The following is a 23,046-nucleotide window of genomic DNA, read 5'->3' on the forward strand; positions in this document are numbered from 1 at the left end:
CAGAACTATTAGGGCTTTTTATTCTCATGGAATGAATCTTTTCTGGTAGTTTCTTCAGCCTGGTCCTCTGTTACCAGGGTCCTTGCAAAAATCTCCAAAGAATTAGCCAGATGCATCCTCATTATCATGTAATAGGCTCAGCAGTTCAGACTGCAGCTAGCTTGCTGTGAGAATATCTTTACGTCCTGAGATAACCTGCTACCAACTACTGTTCTACTATCTCTTCCTTTACAGCTTGAAGGATTTGGCCATAACTTCCCTTCAGGTTCACATAGATAGGTCCTCCTAGCTTCTTGGAAGCCTTGCATAAGAACTTGTTATGCAGCTAAGTACAGATCCTTTGCAGATTATGCAAGAAAGGAATAAATTCAGTTCCCTTCAGTATCTTTCCTTTTGGGTTTGCCATTATTTCCGAAGCAGTGTGGCTTTGTTTTCACTTCCATAAACATACTTCTTTCTTTTGCCCTCTGGTGGATACTAGTTAACTCTTTTCTAATGCATTTTAAAGAGTTTTAGGAAATATTTGATTGTGTTTATCACGAATATGAGTATCAGTTCCTGTTTGGGATCTTTCCATGGTTCTGATGTTAAAGCCACTTCAACAGCTGATTCAAATCATATTTTTCATGGAAAATTGCATTCTTAGTAGCAGTGAATTTGACTTACAGAGAAATGTATTTCATAGGTGGAGATGCATCCTTATTCTTCATAAAATAAAATAATGCCTTTCACACATCTCCAAATAACATTTTTCACAGATCTCCTCAAACCTTTTTCTCACACTCCATTTAGAAGGTGAATCATGCCTATTTTTCCCCTCAACCCTCACTATTACTGCAAAGGTCATTGCATTTCCTTGGTGTGTTCCAAGAGTTGCTTTCTGTGTCATAAAGTTATATCATTACAAAATGACTGGCATTTGTTTTGGGCTTTTCAAGGTCACTTCAAGGGATTGAAGTTTTCTTCTCAAAATCTTTTCATGTAGAAAGTTGAAGAAATCAAACTTAGTTTTGATCCATGTCAATGACTGTATCTTCCTCAGATCTTTGATCACTTTAAAGCCACATGGTCATGACATATTATAATATCAGAATTATGCAGGGTATTACTTGAGCCCAGCATTCCACTTTTATTCTTCATTATGGACATCCATTCATGAACAATTGAAGACCTGGGCTTTGTTCAGTCACCTTATGAGCACCAGATTCTCCACCGGATAACAAGCTATGTACATTATCTATATGTATATAGAACTGGTTATTCACACAATCCATTGTCTAATTCTGTTCAGCATTGAGTAATTTCAGCATTCCTCTCAGATTACCAAGGATTTAGTGGAAACTGCACCTACTTATGTATGCTACATAGAGGTGTGGTTTCTAACAAAAAATTCTGTAAATTATAGAACATTGCAAATAGGCTTTGGTGTATTCATTTAACCATTGTGTGTGAATTCGTAAATGACTACTTTGAGAAGTGGATTTACATCTAAGTAATACACTTTCATTCTGCTGTGTATGTTGATTCTTGTTAAGATCCTTAAATACTACTTATCCAACTCTAAAATACCAATTACCATTTGTGTTTCAGATACTGTACGAGAAACAACAGCTGCACAACAAGCTCTACTAGTTGCTAAAAACATAGACTTGTTTCCAGTGAATCAGGAACGTTTTAGTGAGGGCAACATAGATATATGGTGGATTGTTCATGATGGTGGCATGCTCATGTTGCTTCCTTTCCTCCTGAAACAACATAAGGTGGTAGCATTTATTTTACTTGGAAAACTTTGCAAAGATTGAGATATATTGCTATTCACATATAAAAAGGTAATGTTATTTCAGACTCATAGTGATCTAAAAACAACACAAAGAACAGGATGAAAGGGAGACAAGAAATCGAACTATAGGCTATACACAGCCCATAATTAGAGAGGCACTCAAGAAAGGTAAATCTCAGAATGAGCTTGATGAGTGATGGTGAGAGCAACAACATTTTTCTTTATCTTCAAGGCAAGGAAGTACAGCTTTTTACTGAAGACAGCAAAATGCTAGCATATATTGGCACAGATTTATCATAAACAAGTCTTGCCAGGCTATCTCTACCTCAGTCTTTGATTAGGTAACTTCCTTAATAGGTTGCAGTTAAATATGTATCCTGGCAAAACATTCAACGAAATAACCTCTGACATTCTAATTAGCAATTAAATTAAGGCTAGGCTAGACACATGACAACTAAGTAAATATAGCTGACTTGAAAATTAAAAAGTGTGCTCCTCAGTGGTTCCTCATCTATCTGGTGTGAGGTATCAGTTGTGGTTCTGTAAGATGCAGGACTGGCCCCTCCCTTCTTCAACATTTTAAATTAATAACTTGAATAAAGATATGGCTTCCTTATGAGATTTCCCAAAGGTTCAAAGTATGGTGGGATAATACCCTAGAACAGAGCTGTCAACCTCCTGGCCTGTGGGCCGGATGCGTCATACGCTGCCCATGCCACACTCACTTTAGCAAAGGGGGGAAAAGTCTCGATACCATCACACGACGATGCCGGGATGACATGAGTTTGACACCCCTGCCCTAGAAGATGAAAACTAAATGATATTCTAGATTGGATTATTCTCTGCTACCAGCTAGCATCTAGTGATTGTCCAGATCTTTTCAGTTTAAATCTGGTAATCCAAATGTGACATGACACATTTTGGCATTAGCACTATTATCTTAATTCACATAATATTCCACATGAACATTAGGCAACAGATATACAATATTTAGCTGTTGATGAACTAAATCAAGTTGTTGATGTTCCAGCATGTCTCACTATTAGACACGGTAACTGGGAACCTCTTCAAAATATGTTTCAACACTACTGGAGGCTTTACATTGTGCACTTTTCCACCAACATTTCTTTAAAAATAATTTGTTGGATAGGTTATTGTGGTCTGATGTACAATATGAACTGCTAAGCCACACCATCTACGTTTATTTAAGCTGAGCAAAACTAATGATTTTATGGTGGCATGCTGAAAATATTATATGTGAGTGCTATATCTTTTCATAAATATCAGAAGCCTCCAGTTAAAAAGTCTCTCAGCAATAGCTGTACTGGTCAAATTAGTTGCATTTTTTAGATACAGTGTGCTTTTCTGTTTATAGGTGTGGAGAAAATGTAGAATGCGCATCTTCACTGTAGCTCAGATGGATGATAATAGTATTCAGATGAAAAGTGATCTTCAGATGTTTTTATACCACCTTCGAATTAAAGCTGAAGTAGAAGTTGTTGAAATGGTAAGGTCTATCAATTACCAATTAATGCATTTATGAAGTGCAAAATTTCAACTGAAAAAGAGTGATTTCCCCAAATCAATGGGAGAATGTACGTCCTTTTGGAGAGAGCAGGCAAGTTCAGATTTTAAGTTTTAATTCCAGTATGGGAGGAGTCCTTCTGAACTTCAAAGTATTTAGGATGAAATTGTAAAGCCCCTTTTCTCAGTAAAGAGTATTTAGGATGAAATTGGAGCCCCTTTTCTCAGCTAAATCTGTCTGAACTTCATTTTCTCAGCATCAAATTTTAAGGAAAGTTTGTAAGAGAATTTGTGCTCCAAGCAACTTCTCTTGCCTATTTCTATCTCCTGCCCCTTCTCTATTTCAGCCAAAGCTATAGTGCACTGAAACAGCTGGCACTTTGTCAATCTAGACCCACTGGAGTAGAACAGTAAATCCAACCAAACAACTGTGTAACAACAGAATATGTCACAGTGGATATAAAGAATCCCATTCAATGTAACTTTGCACCTGTCCTTTCCAGCTGCCAGTGGGCTTCCCACTCCTTTTCCTTATCTACTCCACAGCCAATAAAGAAATTCTTAATAAAGGAATCTAGCATGCGAAAAGCAGTGAGTGGATGTGACTAACAAAGCAGGGATCAACCTTGCTCCCAAATTTAGATGAGTGCAATATTAAGTCATGGTATGTGTGAAACATGCTGTTTGGCTTTCCCAAAGTAAATGAATCTAAGAAAAAAAACTAAGCTGAGAAAATTTGATAGTTGATACTGATGCTCATTTCAAAAGTTGAAAACAGCTTTTTGATGGACAACTTTTGATGGCCAGAATCCACATATAGCAGTCTGTAGGTGCCTTGAAACTGCTATAGGTAGTGAAATGATAGAGTGGGTGGAATCATGATTTTTGGGGAAGGGTGCTGTCTTTGTTTCTGAACTATAAATGCATTTCTGGACTTATTTCTGTGTATTTGTTGTCCCATAATTATAGGCATCTGTGTCACTCACTTAATAATGTATTGGCAAGTTGCTACTTTAGGTTCTTTCCTTTTCAAGGCAACTTAAACTATTGCCCTCCAGACTTTTGTAAATTACAACATCCCACAGCTTTGATTGGAGGACTGCAGATTCCCCAATCATTGTTAAAGTCCACATAACCATTCTGCATCAGGCATATCTATTACAAGACAAGATTTTGTTAAAATGAAAAAATGTACATCATGACAGAACCATGCGTGTGATATCCCGCATACTTGTGGTCACATTCCAAGTACAAAAGGGTCAGAGTTTGCATCACAATGCACAGGATGCCCATGTCTGTATCAGCCTCTTATTTTATAATATAAAACATGCTTATAGCAGTGTAACCTGATTTAAAACGGGCCCATGTAAACTTGAATCTGATTTGAAGCACTTACAGTCCTTGTTTAACAACCACTCATTCTGTGACCGTTCAAACTTATGCAGCACTGAACGAGTGGTAGTTACAATAGATTTTTGACATTCTGGCCACCTCCTTGGTCATTTGACTGCCATTTGCAAACTTCACCACTGGCTTCTGATAAGCAAAGCCAATGGAGAAGCCAATAGGAGGTCATTAATGAAAATGCTGGGACTATCGTTGCTAAGTGGCTTGATCTCTTGACATCATGCTTTATGGCTGTCTTGCTTAGCAATGGAAATTCTTGTCTCAACAGCTGTTATTAACTTAGTGCTAGATGTACAAATTTTGCCAAAAGTTACAATATACTACAAAATGAGACAATTTTAATATAACTAATACTTACTTGTTTTTATAGTTTGAAAATGATATTTCAGCTTTTACATACGAGAAGACTCTTGTGATGGAGCAGAGATCTCAGATGCTAAAACAAATGCAGCTCTCAAAGAATGAAAGGGAGAGGGAGGTAATGAATTTTCTTTAGTTTGGCAATAGCATTTTAGTTAATGAGAACATTATTTCTGGATATTCCCACAAACAGAGGTTAATCCTTTATGAATCATAAGTATGACAAGTCCATTTCAATTATTTCAGTCAAGAGGAGCATTTAATCACTCAACATGTAGTTTGGAATAAATAGAAATGTCTGAGCACAGTTTCTATCAAGTTTTAATTTTTCCTTAGAAATAAGTTCATTACTTTCTTAGTAATACTAAATTATTAATGATAAGAATCTTAAAACCTTTGATTGATGGCTAAAGTAGTATGCTATTGAGAATAACAGGGTAAAATTTCATTTTTTCATATTTGTTCTTTTCAGCCTTTTAAAAACAATTTAATGTCATTATTTCAAATTAATATACGGATGTTTCTCTTTCATGTTTTAAAACTATCATTCATTGTTTCTCTTTATTGAGTCATTTTACAGATTTCAAAAATCTTTATACTTTTGGGAGAATGGGGGAGAACCCACTATTTTAACCTAATTAGTTTTGCAAATTTCTGAACATTTTCAGAATCTTGGACTCCGGTATTTATATTCATGTCATGTTCAGCTTAGCATCTCTACTAATTTGTTTTTTCTCCAGCAAGCCTGAGATTTTTGTTAGTTATCTCACACATTCTTTATCCCACACATTCTGCATTGCAAAATTTAAGAATAAAGAGATCAAGTTGACTAAGGTGGCAATGAAAAAGGAGGGCTGTTTTTAATCTAAGGCTGCCATTACTTAATCCAAGTCCATGTTTTAATTTTGCTTGATTGCATTTTCTCTCCTCTTTCTTTGCAGAAATATATTTAGAATTAAACTGTACAATTCTGGAATTTTTAATTATATGGAACATTAATCTTGTTGATATGTAATGAGTTTCTTTGCTGTGATGTTTTATATCTTAAACAGATAACACCACTACTTTAAAATACCTGGAGAATATGTTTTTGGTTTTGGCCTTCCCTTTATGATATCACATTCATCTAACTAATAAACTGAGCCCTAAGATGAAAATAAAATATAAAAAAGGCTTTGAAACCATACCACATCCCTCTTGGCAAAACTCTAGTGCAGCGATGGCGAGCCTTTTTTGGCTCGTGTGCCATAAGTGGGGGGAGCGCAGGGGGGTCGTGTGTGGGCATGCTGCACCCATAATGCAATGCGTGACACACACCCCAGCGCACATGCGCACACTACAGGCGGGACCCCCCATTTTTTGCATGCTTTTTTCGCCCTCCCCGGGCTCCAGAGGCTTTATAGGAGCCTGGAGAGGACGAAAACAGCCTCCCCCACCCCCCGGAAGCCCTCCGGAGGCTTCAGGGAGCTTCAGGAGGCTTCCCTGAAGCCTCGGGAGCAGGAAAATCGACCCTCTGAGCAAAACGGAGGTCCGTTCCAAAACTTCCAGTATGCCCGTAGGGCTGGTTTTTTGCGCTCCGGAGGCTTCAGGAAAGCTCATAAACCTCCAGAGAACCTCCGGGGGGGACAGGGGAGGCTCTTTTCGCCCTCCCCAGGCTCCTATAAAGCCTCTGGAGCTTGGGGAGGGCGAAAAATGGCTTTAAAAAAGGGTGAACTCAGCTGACAGGGCAGCGCCTTGCGTGCCCTGACAAATGGCTTTGCATGCCACCTGTGGCACGCGTGCCACAGGTTCGCCATCACTGTTCTAGTGTATGTTTACTCATTTTCTTATATTAAACCTTAATTTAAAAAGTTTTCTCTTCTTTTTTTGAAACCATTCAGTGTTTGGCCATTGCACTGACCACCTACAGAAATAATTGTCTATAGAAATAAAGGGATTTTATCCCTTTTTGAGAAATTGGTGTAAAGTGCCCGTGAGTAGATGCGATAAAGATTATGTTGCGGAACTGATGTTTAAATGTGCTGTGCTTTGTTTCTTTTAATTAAACATTGTGTTTCATTAGCTAATGCAATATCCTTTTTCTATATGCTGGTTGTGCCGGGTGGCCTTCCTGTCTCAGATTCAGAGCATCACTGACGAATCTCGTAGCTCAATCAGAAGAAAGACCCGCTCTAACCCACAGTGTATTGGCCAAGGGGTAGACAGTCTGCTACCTAACGATATTCAGGAAGAAGAGGTAGAAGATACCCACCTAGTTGTTCCCTTCCATTAAAACACTTCTAGTGCCTTTCTAAACCATAACTGTACTAATTATTGCCACTGCCTGTTTTTCTAATTCTTACTAAATGATTTTAACATTACGTGCAGAGAGTTCCCCTTCCACAAATAAAAGTACATTTTTTTGAAAAATGTATACCATTCAATAGTGATTTTCCATAGTTAACTCTTGAATTAATATCATGACAATTTTAACTTAGTGATATTGAAGAAGTAAACAAAATAGTTTGTTCTGAAAAACAACATCTGTTTGGATTTGTTCTGGTAAGTGTTCATTGACTCCATGAGTTCGTCACGATACAAAGGGGAAAATATCTATTTGATGACTCTATTAGCTATTAATCTTTGCAACATGAAGTACCCTTATTAATGAAGATCTTTTAGAAAGGAATGTTGCATATATTGTATGGTATTGCCCAATCCTTATGGAATATATCCTGCATTGCCTTACCGGACAATATACTCAAACAGATCAATTAAAAGGAAGGCTAAATAAGATGAAGTACCCTATCAGTAGGGTATTTGCATTTCTCTTGCTTAAGGATGTTAACTTTTGATATGAATGCACACTGGAAATTGCTTCAGATTATTCCATTTTTATTTAAATTCCATCTTGATGTAGATTTTTTCCCGGCCATAGACAAAAGGACACAAACATAGGCAATTTGCTTACGTTGCCAGTGTAATTCTGAGTCCTGTTTAAAGTGGTGGATTGAACATGTAGGAGGAAAAGCAGGAATTTGCATAAGTATATTCTATATTTCCCATTAGAATTTACATACCATCTATTCTTTACTTTGTAAAATTACAAATTTTGAACTTAGAAATCGGTCCATAGATCACTTGATTAGTTTCATCTGAAATCAAATGAATTTAAACATACATTATTGCCTACAAACTGACATTCCTTATTTCATCTTTTCTTAGTAGTTTAATAAAAGGCATTGGCTATACTTTTATTTTTGAATTTTAAATTTCTCATTCAGAAATTTTTTTGCTATAGTACAGTACATGAAAAAGTGGCACTTCAAGTGTGGGTAAATCCTTAGTTCATAGCAAAATGGAATCTCGTTTTTGTAGTTCACCTTTAGTTAGTTCTGTGTCTATGTTTGTTTAAAAGAATAACAAAAAATATCTCCAAAGTAGGATTTAGTAGATATCATCTCCTTTCCATGTTTAATGTATTGTGCTTTAAAGCCATTGTTTTATGTGAAAGATTTTCAGATCATGATGTAACTGTCCTCTAGCATCTGAGGTAATTTATAATTCTTTTTCACCAAGATTTTAAATAATATAATACAATTGAATGTAATGACAGTGAAATGACTCATGACTGCACTTCTTAACATAAATGCATAACACCCGATTGAAGAGGACTCCCTTGCTATTTTTTTAAAAAGAACTACATTGATATACATACATGTTTTTATTCTTTCATTAATTCATACTCTTGCCTACTAATTTATCTTATAGTCCAGGTTGCAGGCTTTCATGATATATGCTGCACTGCAGGACACTCTTGGTGATACTTTGAATAGTGCTTCAGGGGTAGCCTATTCAGGTTGGTGTGGCAGAGAGAAAAGCAAGGAATGTTATCATTTTCCTTCCTTCCTTCCTTCCTTCCTTCCTTCCTTCCTTCCTTCCTTCCTTCCTTCCTTCCTTCCTTCCTTCCATCCATCCATCCATCCATCCATCCGATCAACCTCTGTACCTCTGCTACCACTTGTGCCTTTCCCACATATCCTTGCTTGTTTGTGATGATCAAAAAGTCTTTTAAAGATCTTCAAAAAGATGTTAACCTTTGAAATCTGGCATATATTTAACACCCAAATTGTACTAAGAAGAATCCACTCTAATAGAGTACAGCCAGATTTTAAAACATGCAATATATTATGAAGCAAAGTAGTGCCATCTAGAGGAAAGGCCAGTGATAGGTTGCACTCCTTTGCCCACTCAAAAGATAGAATTACAGAAACATAAAATAAGAAGAGTTATTTCTGATCCTAGTTTCTGTGGCTGTGAAAATAATTATTAGCCACCTTCCCTTTATCTACCTGAACCTCAGTCATCTTTCTCCAGACTGAAAACCCCAAATTTCTTCAGCCTATAATTAATTTGGCTGGCAGGCCAAACGTTTTAGCAGGGCAAGGAAGAAAAATAATAACTTTTCTGTTTTTGAGTCCATTTTTTAAATACATTTTTTCTCGATAATACTGTGCAGAATTTAAATATGAAAATAACTTTTATGAGGAAATGCCCTTGAAATAGATTATAATCTAACAATTCAACAATTTGTTCTAATGAAAGAAATAAAAAATATAATGATGAGAAAGAGGAGGAAAAAAATAACGAACCTCTTTCTGTGTGCAGTAAAGACTTATCCTGGATTTTAAATGCATTAGAAAAAAAGCAAACTTTCTGACGTGCTAATAATAAAAACATGCGTGATCCTACATTTGTGTAAATACATATATGTAAATACATATATGTAAATATAATTGAAATATTTAAATTTAAGATAAATATTGATTTATAATTGGTTATTTAAGTTTTTTAATAGAATGCAAAAAAACCACACACTGTTATAAAAAGCTAAAAATATACACATACATGATGTATATTTAGAGAGATACATTATATGAAATAAATTGAGGCCCTGATTTATTGCAGTCATTCTTGGTTAGTCTGTATTAATCAATTCTGCAAACTGCTGAATAGATTAAACATATGTTTGTGTTTCCAATGCATAACAGTAAATCTTTTGATTGTAAGTCCTTTTTTTTTGAGAGGTCAATTCCCATGTGATTGAAATAGAATACTTAGTTGTTATTATTGATATTGATATCATTATAGTTGTTGTATCAGTTGTGATACAACAGTAGTGATAAAATCAGTAAGAAATTACTGATTTTTAGATATTCACATCAATTTGAATTTTGTGAAAAAGGCTATATACTATTGATACTATAATACTGATTGTGTTCATATCATGTGACTATGATAATGACAGCAACTGCCCCAATTATTTATGTAGTAGATGGGAATAGATGTTATCATTTTTGCAAGATAAACGTATAAACTCTTTGGAAAGCATATATGTATGTAAATGCAAATTATTATTTTGTCTTCTCAAAGCTACTTTGCATGGACTTTTCACCTATATTGAAATTCATTATATATGCATATAGTTTGTCAAGCCACAATATTATTGGATCCTCTGCAACAACATGGAAGAATGAATTTCACACTACTTTTAGAAAAACCCAGATTTAGCATTTTAATTATACATTATTATATGTATAATTAACTTTCAATTGGGGAATCAAGATATTGAATGGTTATTGCAAGTTAAAAATCCCAAGCAGTACCTTCTAAGAACAGACCGCTTACCTGTTTTGAATTAGCTGACATGCCAAAAATGCTGATCTTTACTTTGCTTGTTTATCTATGGCCAGGCTCAGTTAATCCATGACAGAAACACCGCATCCCATGGAACAGGAATGGTTAAATTACAGACAACTGTTACCGCTCCAGAAAAAGTACAGATGACCTGGACAAAAGAGAAACTTGTATCTGAAAAGCATAAAAATAAAGAAGCATGTGTGCCAGGCTACAAAGATTTCTTCAGTATGAAACCGTAAGTAATTACTTAAGGAATAGAAGAAGTTATTAAGAATAGATGAGTTCCAGGCTTGTGAATGCTGCTCAATCACACATTTCAATGCTGAAAGTGAAAATTGTTCTGTTTTCTTTTTTTGTTATACATCCCTTTTTAAGTAACATTCTATACAATAACTCTTAATTCATAGAAATGGGTTATACACTTGTGCAGAGCCTCATGTGGAGTTTTCTAGAACCTACTGAATTGGGTGATTGAACCCTTGCCTTCCTCACGTTTTGTGCAACTAACCAATGCAATTTCATTTTTAACTATCAGAACATTAGCAGTTTTTCCATATACAGTATACAAGATTTATTCCCTAATAAGAGTCACAGCCTTCATTACTCTCTGACTATTACATCATACAATAGATGTGATTCAAGTGTCTGTTTTGACCTTCTTCTGATGTCTCCTCTATTGATCTACCTCTATTACTGTTCTTTGGACATACAGTAAATGTAAGACAGTTTCTCTTTTATGTTAAGAAGACCTTTCACAGGTGGTTAATTTAAGACAAATTCATCTTTCTGCCAATCATATGTCTTAATTACCTCTATGGATGGGTTGCACACTTCTGAGCTCTCTGTATCTTAAGGAATTTAGTCCAGGTATGAGGAAAGCATCACAAGCATCAACCAATTTGATACTCCTTACGGGCACTCTGAGTTCCCAAGACCTCCTCTATAACCAAATTCTCTAGATTATATCGGAAATTTAAGAAACAGACTGCTTCCCGTGATTTGAATTTTATATTCCAGGCTTGACATTAGTGTGTCCGTCATTCCATCATCATTCTGGCAATCCATAGGACAGAGAGTAACAATATTTTCACCATTTAACTTGGTCATATCAGGATGATCCAAATGGAAATTGTCTCCTTCAGCAATTATCCATGTCAAATTTCACTGGGACAATCTGAGACACAGCAAATATTTGCCCAGAAACAACACTATCCTTTGAAATACTGGCTTTTGCACTTCAAACAGTAGAAATGGGCTCTCCCTTTAATAATGCTATACTGCAATTACATTTCATCCCTTTTCCTTTTCTTTCAACAAGAGGTTCTTTTCTTTTTTTAACCCTTTATCAAAATGTTTCATGAAAGGCCCAGCACATCTCTTTCCTCAGCTTCTGCCTTACCGGAAGTCTGTCTCTTCTTTGTATGCCTACAATCCCAAGCTTTTCCCCATCCACCCAAATTTGCCTTCATTCTTAGAAGGTAACTTTTTTGGTAGCCATAATATCATTTTTGAGTGTTTTTGTCACCCATATATTTATTTCCTTCTGAAAGCAGTGGTCTTTCATTTAAATCAGAACGTTATTCTGTCTAGTATTTTTCTGGTGTCTCAAACCATTGGAAAATGGTTTCCTTCTCTAATTTTTTCTTGGACCATTTTAGTAAGACCAGTATTTATTCTTGGCCTTCCAAGTCCCATCTAAAGGGCATAATCTGTCTATACAGGATTTCTCCAAATGCATAATAGCATCAATGGGCTTTGCTAAAACTGACCAAACTTCCGATCTGCACTGAAACAATAACCTTCTTTCAGATTATTCCTGACCAAATTGTGCTGGCTAGTCATGCAAGCTTAGCCCATTATCTTCAGTCAGCGCTATAAGCTGCATTATGTTCCATAGAAATGTACTTTTTGGAAGAATTGCTCTTTCTTCATTATTTTGTGATGGCTAGTTCTAGAAACTTCTGGATATAGTTCTGTGCAGGCTCATAACCCGTATTGAAGAACTCCAGCTCTAGATGAACAACCTGTTCTTCTGAGACCATTAACATTTTTTTCAATTCCTGAATTTAACACTTTTAGTACATGAAGATATGGACATTCATATACAGGTGAAACTCGAAAAGTTAGAATATCATGCAAAAGTTCATTTATTTCAGTAATGCAACTTAAAAGGTGAAACTAATATATGAGATAAGACTCATTACATGCAAAGCAAGATAGTTCAAGCTGTGATTTGTCATAATTGTGATGATTATGGCTTACAGCTCATGAAAACCCCAAATCCACCATCTCAGAAAATTAGAATATTACATGCAATCAATAAAACAAGGATTGTACATGGAACAATATCGGACCTCTGAAAAGTATAAGCATGCATATGTACTCAGTCCTTGGTTTGGACCCCTTTTGCAGCAATTACTGCCTCAATGAGGCGTGGCATGGAAGCTATCAGACTGTGGCCCTGCTGAGGTGTTATGGAAGACCAGGATGCTTCAATAGGAGCCTTCAGCTCTTCTGCACTGTTCGGTCTCATGTCTCTCATCTTTCTCTTGGCAATGTCCCATAGGTTCTCTATGGGATTCAGGTCAGGCAAGTTTGCTGGCCAATCAAGCACAGTAATCCCATGGTCATTGAACCAGGTTTTGGTGCTTTTGGCAGTGTGGGCAGGTGCCACGTCCTGCTAGAAAATGAAGTAAGCATCCCCATAAAGCTCGTCTGCGGAAGGAAGCATGAAGTGCTCCAAAATCTCCTGGTAGACGGCTACGTTGACCCTGGACTTAATGAAGCACAGTGGACCAACACAAGCAGATGACATGCCTCCCCAAATCAACCAGACTGTGTAAACTTCACACTAGACTACAGGCATCTTGCAGTGTGTGCCTCTCCATTCTTCCTCCATATTCTGGGTCCTTGGTTTCCAAATGAGATGCAAAAGTTGCTCTCATCAGAAAAGAGGACTTTGGACCACTGAGCAACAGACCAGGTCTGTTTTTCTTTAGCTCAGGTAAGACGCTTCTGACGTTGTTTGTTGTTCAGGAGCAGCTTGACAAGAGGAATACGACATTTGAAGCCTATGTCCAGGATCTGTCTGTGTGTGGTGGGTCTTGATGCACTGACTCCAGCCTCAGTCCACTCCTTGTGAAAGTCCCCAATACTTTTGAATGGCCTTTTCCTGACAATCCTCTCCAGGCTGCGGTCGTCCCTGCTGCTTGTGCACCTTTTTCTTCCACACTTTTCCCTTCCACATAACTTTCTATTAATGTGCTTTGATACAGCACTTTGGGAACATCCAACTTCTTTTGCAATTACCTTTTGAGGCTTTCTCTTCTTATGGAGGGTGTCAATGATGGTTCTGCACAACTGTCAGGTCAGCAGTCTTTCCCATGATTGTGATTCCTACTGAACCAGGCTGAGAGACCATTTGAAGGCCCAGGAACCCTTTGCAGGTGTTGTGGCTTAATTAGCTGATTAGAGTGGGACACTTTGAGTCTAGAATATTGCACCTTTTCACAATATTCTAATTTTCTGAGATTGTGGATTTAGGGTTTTCATGAGCTGTAAGCCATAATAATCACAATTATGACAAATCACAGCTTGAACTATTTTGCTTTGCATGTAATGAGTCTATCTCATATATTAATTTTACTTTTTGTTGCATTACTGAAATAAATGAACTTTTGCAGATATTCTAATTTTTCGAGTTTCACCTGTACTTTCAGACATGCTTAATGCAGTGTCCGTATTTATATAATTCTATATGCTTTTCAGGTGTTTGCTTACTTTACAAAACATATGGTTGACGTGGTATTTAAAATAAAGTAACAATTGTTTGGTGTAATAGCTAAGGTAGTGGCTTAAAAAACAGGAGGGTGTGAGTTCTAGGCCTCACTTATGCATGAAGGCCAGCTGGGTGACTTTGGCCTAGTCCCTCTCAGCTCATCCTACCTAGCTACATTACTATTTGCATAGTAGTACAAGTAACAAATATCTCTACAACCACCAGATGGTGATGTAAACTAAGTAATAACTGCACAGAAAGGCAGCACCAACCAAATGAAACTGCCTGCCTAAATAAATGGAAAAGAGCTCAGTGTTTTGATTGTAAATTGAAGGACACAGTGTATGCTAACATAAAATCACATTATAATTTAACAGCTTATAATATTTCTCATAAGCATGAATTGCTTATTCTATTTATGAATCATAAAAGAATGATAGAAATTGACTTTCTTGAAGGCGTAGAAGCTCTCACATCCATAGCAACTTGCAACCTCTGTTTACATATATTTGCATTTGCAAATATAAGTATATTGATCTATGAAATTAATTGTGTGTGCCTTTGGGAAGATAGTGTTGCTTCCTTTGAGAAAATCAGCAGCTTTTACATTTGTGTATTTGAAAATGCATAAATATCAGGTAACAATAAAAAGCAAGCAATTTAATTTTTAGAATTAGTATATCTCCAAATACTTCAAAAATAATATGGTCAGGTAATACTTTCCTGAGGAGGAGATGATTCATGCTGCCTTTCCCCCTACATCCTTCCTTTCTCACCGAGTAGCAGATAATAACTTCTCCTTTCTGAGCACAATATTTATGTGTTTTTCAGGTATATAGGAGATAGTGTGGTACCATTTCAGTTTTCAAGGGATAAAAACCCTCATTATGGAAGGAATATGATCCAGTTTAGGGCAGACAGAAGCAAGTTCCAAGCAAGTTCAGAGAATCATTTTCGACATACAAAATTGGATCCAGATTTAATCATGTTAGATTTAATCATGAGAAAATGGCATTGCTTTCGAAGTGTTTGCTTTAAGTAAGACAGAGATAATGCATAGTCAATCTCATATGGTATTTTAAGAGAATTTATGGTACTTTTCCATACCTAAAATCCACTAAAAATATAGTATCCATTAGAAGCTGTCATGTAGCCTGAAATTTGAAAACTTCTCTCTAGAAACAAAAGTAATTCACACCTTGAGAAGATAAATATACTGTTTTCTGGATGAGTCATGATTGGCTTCTTCAGAAGCTTTCAGAAGTAAAAAAGTGTATGAAAATGCCTAGCCATATCTAGGTTTAATGGGAGTGTCAACGTTGAACAGGAGTCACTATGATAGTTTGGTTTTTAAAATATAGAAAGCATATTGTTTACAGATGATTAAAAACTTGAAGTCTATTTAATTTGCTATATATTGAAAATATATGACCCTCAGCATCAAGTAATACATTACATATTTGTTTCTTTTCCATGTAGAGAATGGGAACATCTGTAAGTTAAATTTGCTGCAATTTAGGTTGTTTTTCTGTTCCTCTGTGCTTTCCTGTTGAATTGTTAGTGCATGTAGCCTTCCATTGGCTTTGTATTATGTGCTTCTTGTGTCCATGTATTGTGCTTCAGCATGCAAGTGAAATGGCATAGCATTCTTCTCCTGCTTTTTGTTTTTATTTATTTTTTAAATTCACATCTCTGCTTTTCTTGTCCACTTTCAATGCAAATAATATTCTAGAACTGATGAAATTTTTGTTTATATACATCATTTGACGTTTTCTTCTCAAAATCCCATGATGCAAAGGTTTTTTTAAATTAACTCATTAACCAGAAGTGCACAAGTGTTTAAATAAAAATAACATGAATTCATTTATAAACACATAACATCATTTGCAGATAATTTGCTAATGACATTGAAAGTATTTTTTAAAATGTATTTTTGTTGTTGCTGAGTGGTTTGCTGAGCCATATCATTATTCATTTTATGGTCATTTAAGTTGTAAGAATGTACTGTTGCACATCTCCAGACTCCTATTTTTTTTAAACCAAGAACCACAGTAGATCCTTTTATCAAAATAAGATATGTCATGTATCCAGGTATAACTATGGAAAGTGGCACATATTTTTCTTCTTTCTTTCTCGGTTTTTCTTTTAAAATACACTAAAGACACTCTACTGCTTTTTTTCATTTTAATGGATTGTCTTCTGCATTTTCTCTGAGTGAGTCACCTTCTGTTTGAAAAAAAATCTTTCTACAGAGCACTAAAGTTCTATTGTGCATATTAAAAAGCAATTATGCTTTTATCCACACCCATCCTTACTGTACGTACATGACTACTCTGATACAACAAAGGAGTTCTGTGAGCAAGTTTTGCACCCATTGAAAGCATAATATCTATTTAATGTGTATTGGAGTGTGTGTCACTGTTTGTGTGTGTATATTCAGTAAATATATGGAAACCCATGCTTTGTCCCATATAGCCTTTTTGTTGAATTTATGCAAAGGTTCCTTTGCATCTGTTGCTATAAAAAGATTTATTATTTGCTCCTTCAGTTTTGGCTCATCATTCTTTAAAAGAGAGAAAGGATTGTGTTTGAAGTACCAGCTATTACACAAGTGGAAGTTCTAGCAGATGTAAACAAAATCATTCTAAATGATTAGAGCAAGATTTTGAATGAAAATAATATATATAATTTTTCAACTTTTCTATCTTAATTCCAAAAGGGATAAATATCTTTGAAATTGTTTATAGTTTACTACTGTAGTTAGATTTATCTTGACTTCATAAAAAAAACTTCAGTCCATTTCATGTTTCTCATTCACTTGGGATACTCCAATCCAGTGATTTCCTCAAAGGGCCACCATTTAACTGTTGCATATGTTTTAATTGGAACTAAAACTGAAAATGTTAACCAAGCCAAAAAGTTGAGAAATGCAAGTAAGTTTGTTTTATTTACAGTATGTAAATATAAAGACTTATAAGGCTGCCCTACACACAATTTCTGACTGTCGGTGGAGAACATTAAAAATAATGTAAAAATTGATACACTGATAATAAAACACAATAATTATATGCCCATCCTGAGCAATTGCATGGTATAGTCAGAAGAAACAGGGCTCAAGGATCTTGCAAATTAACTGACCAAAGTGCTGTCTAGGGATCTATAGGTGATAGCCAGCACCTTGCACTACATGGGATGCTTACTGGGAGCCAGTGCAGGTCATTGAGTGTGATGGGGATATAGAAATACATACGTCACTGGTGAGTTGAAGCCTCAACTGGGGAGGCAGCACAAGGTAAGACACATTGCAGGAATCAATCTGGAAGTGACTAAGCCTTGAATGAACATGGGCCTCCCAGTCTTGAAGCAGGCGCAATTGGTGCATAGGTTGGAGTTGTGTGAAAGTCTTCCTGATCGTGGCTACCAGCTGTTTCTCATATAGGAACTGATGGAAGATCTCCAAATTGCAAAATGGCTCCAACTGAGATAATGCAATCCAATCCAGAACCAAAAGTGGAAAATGCCTAGATCCTCCTAGATTCTGGAAGATTTCAAATGTACAAGCATTCAGTCTTGCTGTGATTAAGTCAGAGGCTATTCTTCTCCATTCAGATCCCAAATTTCATTGAGCTCTTACAGAAATGTATTGTGGGGTAGATTGGTATGTTAAGAATCCAGATACTGCAAATTTGCATTGAGAGAAATTATTTGTAGTAATAGAGCAATAAGATGATTAGAGCTTAATAATGTCTACAATTCCTACTTTTATCCCAATTAAAGCTTGAGTTACCATTGATTATAGATATGTTTGTGTCCAGGCTAAAAATGTTGATTTAAAATATTGTTATGGTAGACAATCTGATGTTCATTTATGATAAATACAGCACTCTCAGCGGTCAAAATTTATCAGAATTCAGGCAGACTAGGTATACTCAAAATATTCTGACACCAAAATACTGTTCATAAAAGCCATAATGAGTGTTCTGAAGCTTTTATCATATACTCAGGATAAAATGTTTAGCATATTGGTTGTTCAAAACAAAATGAGATTGACCATTGTCTTACCTGAAGGGTCCTTTTCAGGGCGCTGCAACGGAGAGTCCAAAGAAGGGTTAAACACAGCCAATCTGCCCAGAACTGAATTGAAACTTTAAGCCACGCCTCTGGTGCCGACTCTCCCCAGATTTATTCAATGAAGACGTGGAACAGTTGCGCGCTGAAACTTCAACTGGAAGTCTAATATGGAACAAGTCAAAAATAGTCCAACAACAATAACAGAAACAACAAACAACACTGTGACTTCACAAACACAAGCAGAGAATAGACCCCAGGGCGGGATGGTAAGACAATGGTCATTTTCCAGGGCGCTGCTCTGGAGAGTCCAAAGAAGGGACATGCCCAAGCTAACTGTCACTAGGGCGGGAAGGCTCAGCCATCAGGGTCGCTCCGCTGGTATGGGTGCCCTGAAGAACACGCCTCCCAAAGGCCCCTTCCGCCGATGCAAAAACTGTCCAGTTTGTAATTTCGGACAAATGGAGACAGAGAAGTCCAGGTGGCCGCCTTGCAGATCTCTTCAATCGGTGCCTGTGTAGACCAGGCAGCTGTGGTGGCGGCGCTTCTAGTCGAATGTGCTGTGATATTGCGAGGCACAGGAACGGACTGTAAAACGTGGGCAAGCGCAATGCAGGCTCGCAGCCATCCGCCGATGGTAGATGAAGAGACCTTCTTGCCTTGAGAAGCTGGTTGAAAGGAGACGAATAGAGATTCGGATTTCCGAAAACTGGCCGTGCGCTTGATGTATCTGCGAATAGTCCTGCGCACATCCAGCATGTGCCAGCGCTTTTCCCTCGGGTGCCGAGGATGCGGACAAAAATCCGGAAGGACCACCTCCTGCACCCGATGAAACCCGGAATTGACCTTCGGACTGAAGGAAGGGTCCAGCCTCAGGATTACTCTGTCGTTACGAATGAGACACAAGTCCTCTCTGACTGACAGGCAGCCAGTTCCGATATGCGATGAGCAGACGTGATAGCGACCAGAAAAACCGTCTTGAATGTGAGGTGTCTGAGACTGGCCGTCTTAATGGGCTCAAACGGGGGCCCGATGAGGGACCGCACACTACATTGAGATCCCAAGATGGGTATCTGTGGACCACTGGGGGTCTCAGGTTGGTCGCTCCCCTGAGGAAACTGCGGATGGTCAAATTCCGGCCAAGAGATGCGTAGCCCTCAACTGAGAGGATGGTTGACAGGGCTGCCGCCTGGCGCCTCAGGGTGTTAGGTGCCAGGCCCTTGTCCAAACCTTCCTGCAGGAAGTCCAGGATGACAGGAACCGAAGCAAGGGGCGCAGACGTACCATGAGCCGTGCACCAGCTGGCGAAGGATTTCCAAGTGGCGTCGTAGATGCACGTCGTGGACTGCCGTCGTGACGCTTGGATGGTGCCAATCACCTTGTCTGACAACTTGCCTCTGCTTAGGAGATCCCTCTCAAGTGCCAGACGGCCAGCTGCAGCCACTGGGGTTCTGGATGTTGAAGGGCCCCCTGGCTGAGAGAGATGTCCAGTGGAGGAATCCGCCACGGTGGTGTGATCGAAAGACTCACCAAGTCTGCAAACCAGGTTCTCCTGGGCCAGTACGGTGCTACCCGCAGCACCTCCGCCTCCTCTGCTAGGATCTTCCTGATGACTCTGGGAAGAAGAGGTAGCGGGGGAAAAGCGTAAAGCAGACCTTTCGGCCACGGGCCGTGCAGCGCGTTGACTCCTTCCGCCCTCGGGTCGTGGAACCTTGTGAAGAACCGCGGAAGATGCGCGTTGGCCGCGGTGGCGAACAGGTCCACCAGCGGGAGGCCGAACCTCTGGGACAGTTGCTGGAACAGCAGCGGATGTAGACGCCACTCCGAGTGGTCGACTGTGGATCTGCTCAGCCAGTCCGCCTGGGTGTTGCTCGTGCCCGAGATGTGCTCTGCCTGAAGAGAAAGGAGATACCTCTCCGCCCATCGACCCAAGAGCTCTGCCTCCTTCATCAGGGATCTGGAGCGCGTTCCCCCCTGTCGATTGATGTGCGCCTTGGTGGCGACATTGTCTGTCATGATGCGCACGTGGTGGCCCTGAACGGTGCTCTGGAAGTGCTTCAGCGCAAGCCTGACTGCCCTCAGCTCCAGCCAGTTGATGCTGTGAGCGGCTTCGGAAGGGGACCACCTGCCCTGTGCGAGCTGGTTGTGGCAGTGGGCCCCCCAACCGAACAGGCTGGCATCCGTTGTGATGGTGAGCCTGACTGGCTCCTTGAATGGCGACCCCTTTAACAGGGCCGGAGACAACCACCACTTAGAGAGCGACGTACCTCTGCTGGAACTGGAATCAGTCTTGTTGAGCTGCTTTCGTTTGTTCTTTGATATGGAAGCAGGAGCCACTGAAGGGGACGGGAGTGAAGTCTCGCCCAAGGCACGATTGACAGGCACGAGATCATCTTACCGAGGAGCTGTGAGAGCTGAACCACCTTGACTAGACGTGACTGCTGCACCTGAACGACCATCTCCCGAAGGCTGGCCACCCTTTCTGGGGACAGGGATACCGTGCCCGAGGTGGTGTCGATGACGGCCCCTAGATGCTTCAGTCTGGTCGTGGGAACGAGATGACTTTTTTCCAGGTTGATGGTGAACCCGTGGTCCCGGAGGTAATGGAGGCCCGCGTAAGAGAACCTCAGGAACTTGCGGTGGGCTTTGCGGATAGGGATGTGGAGGTAGGCCTCTTTGAGGTCTATGGACGTTAGTATATCGCCTGGCCTGATGCCCCCAAGATGGACTGGAGGGACTGCATCTTGAACCTGCGATTTGTCACATGGTGATTGAACCTCTTTAGATCTAATATCCCCCTCCACCCTCCTGAGTTTTTGGGGACCAGAAACAGGATGGAGTAAAACCCTCTTCCTTCCTGGCCTGCTGGGACAGGTTCTATGGCCCTGATCTCCTTGAGGTGCCTTATCTCCTGTTCCATGAGGGATCTTTTGACTAACCCTGAGGGAACTGGACACCGGATGAAGTGGCGGGGAGGGGGGGACCAGAATTCTAAAGTGAGACCCATGCGGACCGTTTGAAGAACCCACTGGTCCGACGTGGTCTGCTCCCATTTGGCGTGGAACTGCAACCGCCCTCCTATGGGAGCTGACCTGTGATGGTCATTTATACCTCCTAAAGGGTCGGGAGCCGGAGCCCCCCCGAAATGGCCGCTTGGAGAAGGGCTGCTGGCGACCTCTGTCTCGAAAGGACTGACGGTCCTGAGACCGCTCACCCTGCTGGGGATACGCCCGATGATAGGGGGCGGAGCTGGTGGAGGGCTCATTGTTCCGAAAGGCCTCCCTCCTGTAAGAGCCAGGACCTTTACGATCAGGCTCTTTGGTGACTGATGGCATCACTTTCTTTTTGTCCTTGTTTTCCACAAGGACTGGATCAAGGACCTCACCAAACAGCTTGTCCCCTTTAAAGGGGGCAGTAACAAGCTTCCATTTGGAGCGCATATCCACATTCCAGTGCCTAAGCCACAGGAGGCATCTGGAAGTAACATTAGACGCTAGGGCACGCGAGGCAAACTTAGCAGCATTCAGAGTGGCATCAGCAGTGTACTCTGTGGCTGCCATGATTTTATTGATATCCTGCCTGTCTTTAACGTCCTTGGCAGGTATCTTCCTCAACAACTGCCTCAGCCACAGGAGAGACGCCCTGGAGAAAAAGGAGGCTGAAGCGGAGGACTTAATGGCCCATGCAGCTGCCTGATGGGTCTTGTGACAAGCAGTTTCGGTTCTCTTGTCCTCAGCCTTGAGCCCCTCCAACAGGTCAGGAGGGAGCACAGAAGAGGAGGTAAGAGCCGCTACAGGGGGATCGATAGGAGGGAGCTTGAGCAGCTCCTCCAGGCTGGCATCCACCGTATATAGCTTCTTGTCATGGCTGCTGGGGGTAGCCATGGTAGCTGGCTGCACCCACTGTCTTTGAACTAAATTGAGGAACATCTTGGGTACAGGAATTATTTCCTGGACCGAAATGGGTTCCTCAAAGAGATCCCCAGATAGATCATCAGGGTCTACAACCACCTGAGCTGGGGGGGTGGACCCCATGTGAGTTGAGATCTTAGGCTTATCTAAAATGGTTTTGAAATTATCCAAATTAAATAAGCCTGAAAAGGCCGGCTTTTTGGCGGGGCTTGCCTCATCCCCAGAGAATTCAGCTTCCTGCCTAGGAAGAAATTCCTCTTCTTCCTCCCAGTCTGACTCATCGGAGGCCACTGAAGAATGCAGGGACGGAGGTGGAAGGCTAGGAGTCATCTCTCTGGAATCCTCGTGGGGTTGCAAATGGTGGATCTTGCGAGTGCGCTTGCCACCCTTTCGCATGCCTGCCTCAATGCCCTGGGAAATGGCCCTGTTAATTATTTCCTGCATTTCAGTGGATAGGTTAGGCCCTTGGTCCTCAATGGGGCGAACCCTTTGAGTGGGCCCGGGGATCGGCTGTTGAGGGGCTAAGGGCCCCATTGGAG

General features: G+C 39.7%; 1 protein-coding gene across 3 annotated transcripts in view; it reads left to right on the top strand.

Moving 5' to 3' along the window:
• The window catches only part of SLC12A7 (solute carrier family 12 member 7), a 123,838-nt gene that overhangs the window by 93,066 nt on the left and 7,726 nt on the right, over positions 1 to 23,046 (top strand). The window contains exons 19-24 of one of the 3 annotated variants that reach the window (XM_081950506.1): positions 1,591 to 1,760; positions 3,156 to 3,287; positions 5,082 to 5,189; positions 7,191 to 7,307; positions 10,804 to 10,985; positions 16,008 to 16,041. In XM_081950506.1, the coding sequence (XP_081806632.1) occupies positions 1,591 to 1,760; positions 3,156 to 3,287; positions 5,082 to 5,189; positions 7,191 to 7,307; positions 10,804 to 10,985; positions 16,008 to 16,026 (728 nt within the window). In that variant the 3' untranslated portion in view covers positions 16,027 to 16,041. Of the gene's footprint in view, positions 1 to 1,590; positions 1,761 to 3,155; positions 3,288 to 5,081; positions 5,190 to 7,190; positions 7,308 to 10,803; positions 10,986 to 16,007; positions 16,042 to 23,046 lie in introns of those variants that run through there. The other 2 variants (XM_081950504.1, XM_081950505.1) reach the window with 2 other exon arrangements.

The sequence above is a fragment of the Natrix helvetica genome (genome assembly GCF_964273705.1).
Source record: "Natrix helvetica genome assembly, chromosome: 4".
In the NCBI taxonomy this organism is placed as follows: Eukaryota; Metazoa; Chordata; class Lepidosauria; order Squamata; family Natricidae; genus Natrix; species Natrix helvetica.